At 34.6% G+C, this 16004-nt stretch overlaps 2 protein-coding genes and 1 long non-coding RNA gene across 4 annotated transcripts; 1 reads left to right on the plus strand and 2 right to left on the minus strand.

The window, feature by feature from the left end:
* Positions 1-6102: 6102 nt before the first annotated feature.
* On the minus strand, positions 6103-10316 carry LOC148199079 (protein arginine N-methyltransferase PRMT10-like). Of its 2 annotated transcripts, XR_015785484.1 has the most exons (5): positions 9594-10315; positions 9058-9250; positions 8122-8314; positions 7456-7620; positions 6103-6694 (listed from the first exon to the last, which is right to left on the minus strand). XR_015785484.1 is itself a non-coding variant. In XM_088111340.1 (4 exons), exons 1-3 carry the CDS (start codon positions 9606-9608, stop codon positions 8226-8228), a joined length of 297 nt encoding a protein of 98 aa, XP_087967466.1. In that variant the 5' UTR covers positions 9609-10316; the 3' UTR covers positions 7196-7620; positions 8122-8225. The 2 variants fall into 2 exon arrangements, 1 of the variants encoding a protein (XP_087967466.1); XM_088111340.1 differs by lacking the exon at positions 6103-6694 and having other exon boundaries at positions 7196-7620; positions 9594-10316.
* Positions 10317-13319: 3003 nt separating this feature from the next.
* LOC148199080 (uncharacterized) lies at positions 13320-13977 on the plus strand. The gene is made up of 5 exons (XM_088112571.1): positions 13320-13374; positions 13466-13524; positions 13610-13657; positions 13775-13840; positions 13924-13977. The coding sequence occupies exons 1-5, from the start codon at positions 13320-13322 to the stop codon at positions 13975-13977; spliced, it is 282 nt and encodes a 93-aa protein (XP_087968697.1).
* A 674-nt stretch (positions 13978-14651) lies between these two features.
* LOC148199081 (uncharacterized) lies at positions 14652-15399 on the minus strand. Its single transcript, XR_015785443.1, has 3 exons — positions 15235-15399; positions 15068-15148; positions 14652-14727 (listed from the first exon to the last, which is right to left on the minus strand). It is a non-coding gene; the product is annotated as an uncharacterized LOC148199081 (long non-coding RNA).
* Positions 15400-16004: the final 605 nt, after the last annotated feature.

Consider the following 16004-nt stretch of genomic DNA (forward strand, 5'->3'; position numbering starts at 1 on the left):
GCTCCCAACCCTCTGCTACCAGGTAAACATGTCCTCTCCAAGTGCCTCTGAGTCCATCGGGAGAGAAGGTGAGGGTTATGTTGATGACGCTGCTGCTTCTCCTTCCTCTGTTCACTCCTCCGATTCAGCAATGAGAGAAATCCTCCCGCCAGCGACCAGGCCGAATCCCAACCTTTGAAAACTCTTCCCGCCTACTTGAAGACAGTGAACCTGAGGAGGTGGGAATAAACGTGGATTATACCGGCGCGTGGGATGGAAGGTGCCAAGCCCGGCCGACATTGCTGGTTACGACTGGGCTCCTCATGGGGTAAAGCTTTATGCTACCTCCGTCGTTACTAGACACGCGCTAAAGGAGCTAGTCAGTAGGGTTAGCTTCGTGAAGGCGGTCGGCGATGCAAATTTCTTTAGGCTGACGCTTTGCCAGTTGAACGAGCGGGCATGCCACGGTCGGGAAGGGAATGCCTCAGATTTTTTCTATGCATATTCCACCTTGTTCTGCGACCTAAAAGTCCTCTTACCCTTTTCAAACTTTCAAATGGGCGTTCTGAGGGAACTCAACGTGTGCTCCCACACCCAACTTCATCTGAGCGGTTGGGCTTTTATGCAAGCCTTCTTGGTCGTCTGCGCCACTCTCGCCCTTCGTCCCACCCCTGCCTCATTTCTCTACTTTTTCCGAGTCATGCCGCACCCCAACCAACCTTGGGTTTCCCTCATCTCGATCAAGGAGATATAGCTTTTTACGCTATTCAACACATCGTATAAAAATTTCAAGGCAAATTTCCTCAAGGTTGTTCCTTTGGAGGCCGGTCATGCCTATTTCTACTTTCTGTACAGCCAGCCTAAGTTTCCCTTCTATTGGACCAACCGTCCTAAGAAGGTGATTTCATGGCCCAAGTCTTCAATCTCCCTAGACGAGCAGGAGTTAATTAGCCAGCTAAATCAGATACCCCTCAAGTCCTCCTCTCGAAAGCTCATAGGCTTCCTGGACTCTAAGAGTCTTCACAATAAAGTGTTCGGTAAGCTACTTTTGATGCCTTACACCGAGCAGTCATTTGTAACTTATCTAAATTTTTTTTTGTTAAGCAGATTACTTGACCGTGATGGACCTAACAAAGAGCAGTACCTTCACCGGAATGCTTGCCTATCTGGGAGGGGATTTGAAGAAGTATGGCGAAGGGTGTTCCACCCATGTTCCCATTACTCCTCCCCTCTCTAAGCCTGTAGCGCAGGCTCAACCGGTGCAAACTGATTCTGCACAGGCTCAACCGGTCGACCCTGAGGTCCATACCGCAGCTTCCACCCTACTGGCCGTTGTTGCTAATAAGGTCGAGGCCACCCATATCTCTTTCTGATCCTACTCAGAAGAAGAAGAATAAGAGGAAAGCTGCTCAGGAGCCTTCCATGTCCTACAAGCGTAGCAAAAGGGCACTTCCTGAAGGTCCTCCCCTCTTCGGGCTGCTCGACCCCAACTTGTGGGTGGCCCGACGGATCCACTTTGACATTTTCTCTAAGGAAAAGGATTTCGTAAAGAGGATGATCGAAGAAGAGGCTTCCAACATGGCCTTCGAGCTTGACGCTCGGTCAACCATGTACATGGCCTACGCTGCTGAGAAGAAAGCAGCTGCCTCCACCAAGCTTCAAGCCCTCCAAGAGAAATTCGATGAGGGTATTAAGTCCAACAATGAGCTCACCCTTCAATTAGCCGAGGTGGAGAATATGGCAGCGGATGCCTGGCTAAGGCTAAGACCTTGCTCGCCGAGTCTCGCACCTCTGTGCATCAGCTGCGGCAGTCCAATGATGACCTAAAGTTGGACCTTCTACGCTCCACCGAGAAGAATAAGGATCTAACCGCTGTTAGAGCATAATTTCATTTGGATTTATACTACGAGAATACAATTTACTTGATTTTATATTTTAGATAATTTGTTTAAAGAACAATCATTGTAAAATTGTTCTTGATACTCACAACTATAAAAGTATTCATGAGTACTTTTAAAACCAATACCAGCATAATCTGTAAGTCTTCTTCTGTTCAAAGTATACGCTACAAAAGAACATTGTCTAGCTTGTAAATTTGATTCTGAGTTTTGAAATCTCTCTTCGTTCCTTTTTCACTATCGACTTTTCTTCATTAGAATGACTTGGGAATTATTTGACCACAGTCTGCACCTTTAGGCTTTGATTCAGAATTATTATAGTACCTTATTACATGCATCATCAAGGTAGAACTTTTTAACAATTTACCAAAACCTAAACTACATTCTCATTTCACTCTTCTCTACCACTATACCACTATACCACCTCTGTTTCTCCCGATTTATAAACATACACCTTTTCCATGTTTCTTATGTATTGTCCAGGGACCGAGATCTTTTCATGTGCCAATTTATCTTCATCCAATATTCACTTGTCTTGCTTTCCTATTGATCTTAAAATGATGTAATATAAAAATAAAATTTAGGGTATGAAAAAATCTGCTTTATTGAATTTGTCTTAACTCGGCCTATACTTTAATTTTCAGTAGAGAGAATATTTCTTCTACATCTAGAATTTTAAAACATATTATTAGTATTCTATCTTATATTCATTTTTTAAAAATATATTTTTTTCAGAAAACTTGAAGACAATAAATATTGAATCTTAAATGAAAAATTAGGACTAACTCAGCATAACAACAATTTAAATTAAACAAAACAAAATCATTATTTTTAACCATATATTTAACATAAAAAAATAAAATTTTTCATTGCAAAAATTAATTTTAGGCTCATATTTAAAATAAATTTTAAAGGTAATAATGGAAATCTAAGAGCGTGAAATGCGACAACAAGGAATGAGATACAATTCTAAACACGTTTTGAAAACTGCAACAATATTTGGTCAATGCAACAATAACTGGATAACAATGGCAGCTAGAAAACCCAAACATTATCAACAAAGAACTCAAGCAAGAAACAAACTCAACCAAAAATGCAAAATAAAATAAAAAAATCAGTCACCAATTCATAGATGAGTGATGGCAAAAATGGAGGACTCGTGAAGTGAGCTTCAGCAATGACGAGAAGCGGTGAGAATGGAGGTCCTTCAAAGAAAGGTAATAAAAGAAAGGCAATAAGAAAGGCAAAGAAGGTGGCAGCAAAAAGTGGAGAGCTCTTTGTAGTCACAACGGAGAATGAATGTAGGAGGAAGCAAAACATATGTATGGTCAGTTCTCAAGAAACCGAAACCTATAATTCTGCACCACGGTGAGATAATTAAAAAAATAACAGCAAATTTGAAAAATTTAAAAATTTCACATATTTATAGATCTCAGTTGTAAGAAAATCGAAACAAAATATATGAATGGTTTCAGTTTCTTTGCCACCACAGCTTATAAATTCGCAAAATTTTCAAAATTATCATCGTATATCTTTATTTGTAATATAAAGAGAATCAATTTTTAGTATTATCACCTTCTTTAAAGATGGTCTATCACTACCAACAAGCATCTCATTCGTACTATGAACATTATTTATGATGAAAATTTTGGAGTGCCTTAAAAAGTACTATTTTTTAAATGATTATACTATGTTTTATACCATGCAAATGACCTATACTATGTAAAATGATGATCAAATCAAACCAATTAGTCCAATTCCTCAATCACACGTTAAACTAAATTTGACAGCAACAGCACCAAACTGGCTTTTACAATAAAATGAATTATGCAGTTGGGTTAAGTTGAGATGCTATGCATGAATGCATGATTCCATCACTCTTTTCATCACTCTCCGTCGCAACTGCCTCTCCTCCCTCTCTCTAGTAACTGCCTCCCCTCACTCTCCCTCAGTCTCACTCTCCAACTACAAACATGGTTTCAATTTTCTTTTTCCTTCCGTTGCCATGGTATTCAATCGGAGCTCCATGGTTTCAGTGTTCTTCTTCATTATAGTGCCCTAACCTGCAATGGGTGTTCAATCCGAGCTCCAGGTTTCTGTTTTCTTCTTCCTTATAGTGCCATAACCTGCAATGGGTGTTTGGACCAGAGAGAATCCAGGCGTACGTTTGCCTCAGCGTCCCTTTCAAGCCCAAAAACCAAAAAGTCAGGCCCGTTGATGCCATGCGGGCCCTCTATGAGGATGCTTACTACATCTTCATATTCCAGGTGCTTCCTCTGCCTAGTTCATCTTTCCATTCTTGGCTGTTTCCTCGCAAACGGTTTCTTTTGTTGTTTTTCCTCTTCATCTCTGCCATTGGAATTGGTTGTTTTCCAAGTTCACAAAACCCCGTGAATATTTTCATTCCCCTTTTCTTATTCTTCGTGTTTATTATCTTTTTCTTGTTGGATTCTCCGTCCACCAACTTATGGAACAGTGAGTAACAGATTTCTTAATTGATAATAAGATTTGGGAGAAAAATGTATTTGGTCAGTGAATCAGGGATAATAAGACTTGCAAATACTTTTACAGTCTCTGTTGTGTTGAAAAAAATATTGCATACTTTCTTTTTGGGCCAACATTTGGATTCAAAACTCCTTTTTACTTATTGTTCCCTTTGGAACTAGATCAGTATGGCACACACTAGCTATGATCGGATTTAATTTTTGTGAAACCATTCTTTTAACATATAATTCAGCAACGTACATGCTAAAATTCAAGTGGATTGGGGATAGTCTTGTGATAACTTATCATTTTTAAGCTATAATGTCAATGAATTATATAAATGATATTAAATTCTGTGCGTAGATATTTTATTTTAGTGGCTGATTTATGTAAAAGAATATTTAACATCTGAACATAATAAAGGTTGTATAAACCCAATACTTTTATTGCACCTGGCTTATTACTTGAATTGTGACAGTTGTTCTATATTTGACCACATCTTAACACCACCCTTTTTTCTTTGCTTTGCAAATCTGAAGAGAGAATTGGATCAAAGGTGTTCCTTTCAATTCAACTGTTTAAGCTTTATCAAACATTCAATTTCTTTGATTAGAAGTGGTAAAATTTAGCTTGAAATAATGTGTAATATAGTACCAGAAACATGCATTCAGTCTTGTATAATTGCTTACTATCCTACATGTTTTACAAGTAGTTCACTCAAGTGAGGATATATATATAACTAAATGAGTAAATAATACACGTGCTTATACTTTCGTTTAATTTCAAAACATTATGTTTGCTAACTTGACTGATTGACTGCATAATTTATTTTGCATGCCTATTAAGCACTACCTAACTACCATAAACCTCTGCTTATAGGAAACTGGGTAAAGGCTCAGGAATGGGCTGCAGTTCCTGGTAGCCAAGCCACCTACCTTGGCAACCCAGTTCCACGGGGCACACTACCCACCATTATGGTCATTGAATTGCTTGCTATTTCCTTTGTGGAGCAGCAAAGGAGCATGGAGAAAGACCCAGAGAAGAAGAAATACCCTGGTGGTGCTTTTGATCCTTTGGGATACTCCAGGGTCCCTAAAGCATTCCAGAACTTGAAAGGATCTGAGGAGAAAGGAAAATATAGCTTTGGTTAAAATGTACAAATTTGAAATGAAATTGCACTGTAGGGACGAGTAGAACGACCGTGGGACGCTTCAAAACTCGAAACTGGGGAATGCTCATCTTCTAAACGTCATAAGGTACCACATTTTAATGTTTATGATTTGTAGTTGGATCAAATTATTAAAAAAAAAACTTATACTGTTTTAACATTATTTTAGAGTTTATAACTTCTATGTAATTATAGTGTGAACTGTAAATCAATTAAAAACATATCATATACAAGTAAACTTTGATATTTTAAAGTTTTTCTAGATTTAAACCAAAAGAAAATAGGAAATTTGAAATGATGCTCTCAAATACTAGTTATAGATTAATGACCGATCTTGATAATTGTTTAATGCTTATGTGGTTCAGTATGAAACACATAAAACAGTCTTTAGATATTTTTAGGATCAAAACAGTAGCAAACTTGAAGCTAAAATGTTTTTGTATTATTGATGGTGAAATAATGAAAAACATCGTAATATTTAAAACTTAGAAAAGTAACTAGTCACTAATATTTTTATCCTAATTTTAGTCCACTACTCCAATCCATAATTAAAAAATTTACTAAATCCTAAAATTAAGGAACAAACTTTGACTCATTTAAAATTAAAAATAAAATATTCTTAAAACATTTTCTTAACACTCCTCTTTTCTTTAGGAACTGCAAAAGTCCATGAAAGGTCAATTTGGCTTCAATAAAAAGTTTCTTAATCCTGTATTGTGAATTCTAACATAATCCTTCGTGACAGCTTCAGTGTTGACTTTATTAGCACCCATGATTCATAGTACCCTGAATTGTGAAGGTCCTCCTCGTATGTCTCATTCCAATAACATACTAAACTATTTCCAGGTTCGTCCATGGTCACCCATGATACAATCATGGCCCTTTCCACATGGTCACTTATTGTTATATGAACCTGTTGAGGAGCATTGTAGCTAAATAGGGCAGCAAATAAGCGGCATGTCCTCAGCCCTATCGACCTTCCTGATGAAAGAAATTGTTTTGCCTCCATAGCAAACCACAACCACATTGAGAAGGTTCAAAACCAACGTTGCAGCCATTATTGCAAAATAAGAGAAACTTTTTGCACCCAACATATATGATGAGGATGTCTGAGCCTCTTGTGCAAGATTTATGTCACATTTTCTTTGAATGAGAAAACAACTTGCTACAAGAAAAAATTGAATCACATACCACCAAAATCTGATTATAAGGTCCAAAATCCATATATAACACTTGATTATATACAACTTATATATGGATAAATCCGTATATATATTATATACGGATAAATCCGTATATAAATTATATACGAATAAATCCATATGTAATATCTGTATATAACATTTTTATATAATTACATACAAATAAATCTGTATGTAATATCCGTATATAACTTTACAATTTTATAAAAAAAAAATTAGGTAATCCTAGATTACACCACCAAATTGCTTTTAGGAGTTTTATATATCTGACTAAAGATAAATACAACCACCAAATTGCTTTTAGGAGTTTTATATATCTGACTAGAGATAAATACAAGCATCAAATTGCTTTTACAACTAATGAAATACATAAATCAATCATAAATTACTTAAAAATACAAGATAATAAACATACACAATTGAATATTTTTTTAGTTTGAATAATATTAAACTGTGTACAAACATGGATGAAGTTAAGTATGAACATCTAAATAAATTAACAATCACGTGTATCTTAGTTGATTTTCATATTGTAAATCAATTACAATTAAAATGCTAAAGGTAACATTTTTAAAAGCTAATTAACTTTGATTTTCATGTTGTAAATCAATATACAATTAAACTTCTAAAGGTAACATTTTTAAAAGCTAATTAACTTCTTTCATAGCCTGAAATGGAAGATTAGAATAAATCTCCTTCCTAAAGGAAAATTTCATGCCTTTACCTTCATCTTTATTTAGAATCCAATTTCATCATTAAGTGAGATTTTGTGTTCCTAAATCAGCAGTTCCTTCGCTTTGCCAATATCTGGCTTCCTCATATGTATATCATCAACTGTGTTTGACTTGTATTCTATTGTAATATTGGAATCAATTGTTTCCTTAATAACCTGCATGTTTAAATTCATGCATTAAATTAAAAGTCTTTCAAAACTTACATATAAACAATACATGATCAATCTCAAAAGATTTCATGTAACACATTGCCAGGAACCAATAGTTTATATTTATGGTTTGTTTTAGTACGTGCACTTGCACACAAACAAAAGAATTTATTTGAATCTATTTTGTGTTATAGTAATAAGTCTCAAATAGTAGCAAAGCAACTGATCCCAAAACACCACGATAGTAAATAGTGGGATGGTCATTATAAATACAAGATAAATAACTTAAAATCTATATATCACAAACCAATAAATGTTTAAGCACAATGAACCATCCAAAATTAAAGATAAATCCATAATTTATAATCAAGACTAATGCTATTATTCTATCAAATATGTTTTGGTAGATTTTTTATGGGTCTGGTAAATAACCTTAGAAGAAATCCAACTCTACATGCATTGGAAAATGGCCATGAGGGGAAGATATTCTGGTAAGAAAAGACTAACCTGTCTTCCTGACTTTTACTTATTAGCTCTTACATTTTCTCCACCGCATGTACAGAGCAAGCCCGTACTTCAACTTCCTATTTAGTCCCTGGACCTATTTCTCCTCAATCAATACCATCTTTGCACCAAGACCAAGCTTTCCACGTGTCTATTTCAACCCATGCAGGGAATGCAAATACTTTAATGCAAGCACCTAACATTGAACAAAAACTCACGTTCTAGACAATGTAAGTGAAAAAAAAAAACAAAGCTATATATTCCACTGATTATCAATATAAAGAGTAATAAGTTATCAAACAATTATTTCTTCTTACTAATAATGCTAGAAAGTGAAAAATTATTACATTGAAGCTAGAAAATGAAAAATTATTCGAACATCTCAACATTTACAATATTGTCTTTCATCTTAATTTCGTAATTTACAATATTGTCTCACAGTAAAATAAGCTTAGCTAACTTTTAATGTTTTTATATGAGTGTCTAACTCTATCTTAATTTTTCTTTCAGCCCAAGTCTATATTTTTTATATCAAACATAAAAGTTCCACTTTAATAAAGTACATTTTTGTTATTTATCTTCCATGTATAAGAAATGTAATTTTAAATACCAAAAGTGTTTAAATCTAGTTATATATATATATATATATATATATATATATATATATATATATATATATGAAAAAAAAAAGTAGTAGCTATTTTCGTCAGGTTCCACACTAATCCCAGAGTCAATAAAAATGCCATGAACAAACCAATGGCTTTCCCTTTTATAGAGTATACATGCCATCTAGGGATAGTCTTTTTATACATGTTTTGTTCCACCACAAATCCTTAAAAACAGGAAACAGAGTAAATGTCAGTTTTGAAATCATTAATGTACACAAGAACCAGAAAAAAAAAAGTTATAACAAACTAAACATATCTCATTAATTCTAACCTTTCTCAAGCAAGGTAACATCCTCCATTGATCCCTGGATGGCCTCAACTACATTCTGGAGATTATTCGCTTTGACTAGTGCACGGGCATGTTCTGACATCTTCGTCGCTTCCACTGCATACACCTTCCTCACGCCTGCTTGAGCTGACCATATAGCAAGAATGCCACTTCTAGTCCCCACATGCAAAACATTCTTCTCCCAAATTAACTCACAAAGTCAGTTCAAAATCACTCACAATAAATCATAACATAAACACAAGCAATAACCATAACCAATGCTCTCAAACTATAACACGGCAACAAATGTTATCTTATCCAATTCTTGTATCAATAAAATTATTCAAAAGTCATTTGGTAACAATAATTGATGATTATCATTATTCAAAAGCCAAGACAGTGGTTGAGATTCATGTAAACTTGCCATCATCAAGGGTAAAGTCATCCCTTCCACTAACTATGAAGCAATAATATACCAAATAAAAATATTGAAAAGTGGAACAAGAAATATTAACAAAGAGAAAATAAACATTTACTACCTGGTTAGTGGTCATTTGAAGATGACATGGTTAGAGCTTAAGTCTCCCCAAAAATACGACTAAGTTAAAAATGCAAAGAGTATCTCGTTTCCAAAATCTAAGCATTTCTTGTGGCGATTATGGCGTGAAGGTTGACGACCTTGTCCTCCTCAGAGGGGATCTTAGGGTGACGCGCCTCGTGATGAATCTGCATCAATTTCACGTCAGGCACCGTGACTTTACAGAGCGGGCACTCGTATTTCAAGTGTCCGCCTTTCTCCACACCAGACCAGTCCCCGCCTTACCGTCGCCGCTGTTGGTAGTGGCGGCATCGATCTTCGCTGCGATCTCCTTAGTCGTGTGTTTCTTGGGTTTCGCCTTCCCGATCATCGCGTCGAGGTGTGGCTCTCTCTCTCCGATGATCAACAAATGATTCTATTCCTTTTGTCTTTAACGGTTTGGATTTAGGGGTGGAAGAGGGTGATTTGGAATATGAGAGGTAAACCCTAGGGATGGGAGTACCCTAATTTGTGTTCGACCACCGAAAGGGGTTTGTCATTTAGACGAACTTGTTTCGTTGGGCATCTTGGCGATAATGGAGAGGCATGCAGGTTGGACTGAAGCTTGTCAATGTAGAGATAAACAGGGAAGAGGCAGTGAAGAATGACTCGATGATGGTGATTTGTGATCGAGAGAGAAAGAGGTGAGAGGGAAAGCTGAGTGGAGGGAAAGCTGTGGTAATGGCTCGGGAACTTTCCAGTTTCACTTAGGGTTAAATTTTTTAATTTCTTTTATTATTTTTGTTAACATCCGTATGTAATATACGTATACAAGAAGAAACCACTTACATATACGATTTAATCCTTGAAAAAGCTTATGCTAAAAGATTATATATAGAGATTTTATATACGATTTTTTTTATATAATTTTATTTTTTTATTATATATGAAAAAATTTGTATATAATTTATCCGTATATAATATCAGTATATAACAGTTTTATTATATACGGATTTAAATCTATATGTAATAATTTGTATATAAATAGCTTTTTTTTTTGTATCCTCGATGGTTTTAGAGCAAAATTTTTTCCTCTCATTTTCACTTTGAACATATCTTGATCCAGCTGCATCTTTAATTAAGCAATTTGTGTTTTCAAAAATGACTCTAAATCCTCTTTCAATTAGTTGACCAACACATAACAAATTGTGGTCAATTTTAGGAACGAAAGGAACGTCCGGAATAAATTTTGTGCCTTTACCGCTTGTAATTGCAATAGTTCATTTTCCTTTGATAGAAATATAATCCCCATTGTCAATTCTGACTTTATTGATATTAATTGACTTCAAATCTTTGAAAAGCTCCTTGTCATAGGTCATATGGTTTGTGCAACCACTATCAATCAGTCAACTTTCATTTTTCTTCACTACTTTCAAAATAGGTGACCACAAATAATTGATCTTCCTCCTCTCCTAATAAACAACATTAGCTTATTCCTCTTGCGGTTGGTTTTTGCTCATGCATATGACTACTTCATGTCCCATTTGATTGCACTTTATGCATTTGGCATCTAGTCTCCTCCAACATCCGAATGGAGGATGACCCTTTTTATTTCAATGTTGACATGGAGGGTAGGATCCCTTCTTGACTCTTGATTTGTTGTTGGCTGAAGATTCTCTAGTAGGATTTTGATTCTTCTTATAAAAATTTTTTTCTTGTTGTTCCGTGCATTCTCATGATGTTTTGCATCAACCCCTAGTTTTCACTACTTGTAAGTGCAAACATTAATATTTGAGTATCTTACTTTTGCAGATGTATGAGACGTGCTTTCCTAAGTATTTTTATCGTAAGGTTGAACAAAAATATTTAAATGTCACAGAAAAATATTCGTACTGAAAGCCAGAATTCCCCCCATGAAGGTATATGCGTTACACCACATGATCGCGAATCCACTTTCTTGCGTTAGCACAAGCATTGGGTCCTTCTCCGAGAATTCGCAAACATATATAATTAAGTGCAATGCAAAACATGGTGCTGTGACTTTCTATGTGCAGTCCCCAACCTCCATCTTCGTTCTTCAAATGTTTCCCAGTTAATTTTCAGAAAAGATAATCAGACTAAATAACCATGTAGTCTTTAAATTACTCCACAATTTTAAATTTTTTTTATATATATATATATACACCTGGTGACAATATGTGTAGCGAAGAATTTCTTTACGATGTTCTTCTAAGAATACTAATCAAGATGTGCTATAATGTATAAACAAATGGCCTGCAATATTGTTATACAAAGAAACTCATATAAATACCAAATTCTCAGTTGAATAATTTCAATTGATTATAATTTTCATGATTACGTATATGAATTTTGATATAGAAAGTATAATTTAAAATAAAAAAGTTATAGAACTTATCAATGCTTGAGTAAAGAAGACGGAACTTGCAAGGTGAGTAGGCCAATGGCCGTCACTGGTTTGTAGGGGTGGGTAAACTGCACTATTTGCAATACACTATAAATCTATTACAATTAACTATAAAATAGTTTTAAAAAACTGAACTGAACTAAAAAATAGTTCAAAAAAACTGAATTAAACTATTTTTTAGTTCAGTTAACTACAAAACAGTTCAGTTAACTACCATGCACATTTTTCTTCTTCTTTCATAAGATAAGTTTTTCATTTTTTATTATTTAAGAGATACTGGAGAGAGTGGATCACTGACCCAATAGAACATATCCCAGATTTCAAGGCTGTACTCTAATTGGGCTGGTGCATTCTTCAGAAAGTTTGTGAAAAAATGATTTTTTACTTTTGGTAGATGAAAAAAGACTTTCAACATAATTTGACCAGAAAAAACAAATCAGATGTGGATGTGGTCCCAGGACACAAATACATCTGCAAAATCTTATTAGACATCAGATACTATATAGAATTTTAAGCAACTTCAGTGATAGCAACTTCAGTGACAGCAACTTCAGTGACAGCAACTTCAGTGGCTTCAGATTTTCTTTTATCACCTGCTGCAGTGGCAAACCTTTTGAGCAATTCATTGTTCCATCTCTGCTCAAGCCACCAGAACCATGGATGGTGAAGGAAGATGAAGCAAACAACCTTCCTCGCAAATCTTTCAAAGCCAAACGTATTGGCCTCCTATGTATATGGAAAAGTAAAATAAATATTAAAAACCTCTTCTTTGCTTTATCATTTAAACTATGATCTTCTATCTGCCAGAAATTTAGATGTCCCTACCAAAATTGATGCTTACAAAACTCACTGTGCAAAACAAAACAAGCCTAACTTGCTTTTGGGCTGTCAAGCAAATCATGTGAACTTCGTTTTCTCCCAAACATGACCTTCTCTGGCCATCATTGGAAAATAAAAACAGAACATAATTAAGGTATTCTGGAATATTCTCTTTCCCCACTCACGTGAAAGGGTTTTCTTTCTGAACTGAGTTTAGCTCAAGAGACTCTTTCAAATTTAATGGTGTTATTAGGTTGTAATTAGGTTAGTGATAGAATTGGTCAAATGTGTTTTTTTTAGTGTTGGTTGACAAATAGGTAATTTTAGCTTGTTGGATTGCTTTGTTATGCATTCAAGATTCAAATTAAAGAAGGGTCCAACTGCACAACATCTTTGGCTAAATAATTTTCCACTACACCAACATTGACTGATGTACAACGAATACCTTTTCTGATATCATGATTTTTCTTATTGAAGACAATTCCATTTGGTGGTTGGTGAGATATGGCCCCAAGATTCAAAAATATAACATCTGTTACCTTTACAGTTTTTCGTTTTGGTCATCAACTATCTATTTTTTAACATCACATTCTCTCCCTTTTCTTTTCTTTTCCTTTCTTTTGGTTTGATTTAACAATTTTTAATATCAGACAACATCTGGGGGAAGTATGGTACACTTGTCCCAAAGAAGAAGCCTTTGATATCCAAAGTAAGCCAATGCTAGAAAGATTAACGTCCTTTTCTTTTTCATATAACACATCATTGGTTTAATTGCTTCTTTTTGGGTTTAAAAGGATAATGAAAGAGCCTTCTTTGATTCAGCAGACTGGGCATTGTGCAAGGTATATTTGAATTTCACATCTTAAAACTGAGAAATTACTTCTGATAATGTTCCATAGCAATTAAACTAAATAACCAAATGTTTACCAAAACATAACTTTTGTATCTAATCTCTACAGCAAGGTGCTGCTGGAGTGAATCAAGAATCTACAGCAGCAGTTGAGACACTGCGACCAAAACTACAAGTATGTTTTGGAATTTTAGTACTAAGCATTAAGTTTTGGAGTTTTAATGAACTGATTTTCTTTTTGTTTTTTTTTTCTAACAGAGAACTCCACACCAGCAACTCCCTCCAAGACGACCTGCATGCGCATCTGGTTGAGATAATTTCGTGAATAACTCTAATATGTAATGCTCCAACTGTAGTAACTTTTTGCAGCTTTTGCATCATGAATGTGTAATAAATAATTTTAAGTCCTTTGAAATGCAGGGAGGATAGATTTAATAAGTGGAACAAGGATTGCTCAGTCAATTTCAGTGTTGCAAAAACTAATGATGTTCCTTATCTATGTATATTACAATTTACTTCATGTTTTCTATTAATTAGCAGTTCAATAAAAATTTCATTTCGATTCCCTTTTGTTTCTTCCTTTCGATCTGTTGAGTGCAGTAGGAATTGCAGATAGAACAGGATCAAATCTCAACATAACATGACAATGGCCTAAAATTGTTTACTTAATTATCCATCAATAACACTAAGCTTAAATAAATCCTTAAACTTATTTACCTTTGTCCTTAAATCATACTTTAATTACAATCTTAACCTTTTAATGTAAGTCTAATACGTTTTATAATATAACTATACAAATTATTACAAACACAAGACCAAATCCATCTACTTTAACCTAAAATTAAGAATCCAACACAAGAATAAAAATTAGAAGATCAAACACTAATCTCTAGCAAATCTCATTTTGACCTGTTCATTCTTTTCTGCAATCTATCAATCAAAATTTTCCATGAAAAGATGGGACTCAACAATAAAATTTGGAGAGAAGATAAGCTGACCTTAGAGAAAGCTAAAATCATTTTATGCATTTAAACTTTTGTAAGAATCTGGCATCTAAATTTCCTGAAAAGTTTATGAAAGAAGTTTGCTTTATCAACTTGACTCAAGCCAAAAATCAAATTGAAATGAAATTCCTACTACAAATACTAACCCTCCATATATATACTCCATATTATGATTTAAAATAAATCATAATATTCCTGAAAAATTATCAAAATATCTTATAACAATATGGCCATGAAAATGTAGCATACCGACACTAATAGCAAATCTCTATTGAAGATGGAGTAAAGAATTAAAAACTTCATAAAACCATTGTTAGGGAAAACAAGACACAATAGTCATTAATTTCAAGCTCAAGAATAACATCTTCAATAGCCTTACATTAAGGTCGAGGACTTACATCAATGCTTCTTTCTTGATTTTCAATCATCCAAATTAATAGCAGCACTTAAAGGTCCCACTTCATCTTGAGATGTTATCTCTACAAAAATAAAATAAAATATTTAATCATTTTTTAACACGTAAAATATAAATTAAAAAATATATAAATTTGTCATATAATCTCACCTTGCTCAAATTTCTCAAGTTCTTTAGGATCCTCGTCAAAAAGTATAGAGAAAGGTGTTCCTTTTAACCAATCTTGTGTGCAAACAAGCACTTCCACTATTTTAGGCGTTAAGCAACTACGATAAGGACTAACCACTCTTCCTCCTATACTGAATGCACACTCTGATGCTACAGTAGAGATAGGAATGACTAACACCTCTCGAGCCATGTTCGCAAGGATAGAAAATCTAGTCGAGTTGACTTTCCACCAATGTAAAATATCAAGCTCAACTGACTTCATATAAGGTTCAGGATCCTCTCTCAAATATTTATCAAGTTCTGATATATAATCAAATCTACGTCTTGTAGCTCTTAGGTAGAAACTCATGCCATGAGGATCATCATCATCATCATCTAGTTGAGGTTCTTGTTGGCTACTTTGAGAACCCTCCTCAATACCTTGATATTGTTCATAAAGTGTTTTTAAAGATGACAATAATTTTGATTTCAATTCATTGGCCATACTAGATTCAAAGAGGTAGTCAATGATTCCTCATCCCACTTGTTCCAGCCAAATATTTAATCAAATCACCACAATAATTGCATTTAGCCTTCTTCTCAAAATAAGGGTTTTGTTTACTAAAATGTCCCCACACATCTGATCGACCGTTACTATTCTCAATTGACGATGAATCGATATAAGAAGGTAAATGATCCATTCTAGAAGTATTTGATGTGAGGGTTTCTACCGTTTCTGACATTCACCTCACTACATTAATTAAGAGTTCAAT

This window comes from Vigna umbellata, chromosome 4, assembly GCF_029865625.1.
Source record: "Vigna umbellata cultivar VRB3 chromosome 4, Vumbellata_1.0, whole genome shotgun sequence".
NCBI classification, from domain to species: Eukaryota; Viridiplantae; Streptophyta; class Magnoliopsida; order Fabales; family Fabaceae; genus Vigna; species Vigna umbellata.

Excerpts from the sequence above, each read along its gene's own strand:
- LOC148199080 (XM_088112571.1), top strand. The coding sequence starts at position 13,320 with ATGGCCCCAAGATTCAAAAATATAACATCTGTTACCTTTACAGTTTTT. Across the intron at positions 13,375-13,465 it reads CTTTACAGTTTTTCGTTTTG|ACAACATCTGGGGGAAGTAT; the intron begins GTCATCAACTAT and ends TTTTAATATCAG. Across the intron at positions 13,841-13,923 it reads CACTGCGACCAAAACTACAA|AGAACTCCACACCAGCAACT; the intron begins GTATGTTTTGGA and ends TTTTTCTAACAG.
- LOC148199079 (XM_088111340.1), bottom strand. Across the intron at positions 8,315-9,057 it reads TGTTACCTTGCTTGAGAAAG|GTGCTTGCATTAAAGTATTT; the intron begins GTTAGAATTAAT and ends GTTCAATGTTAG.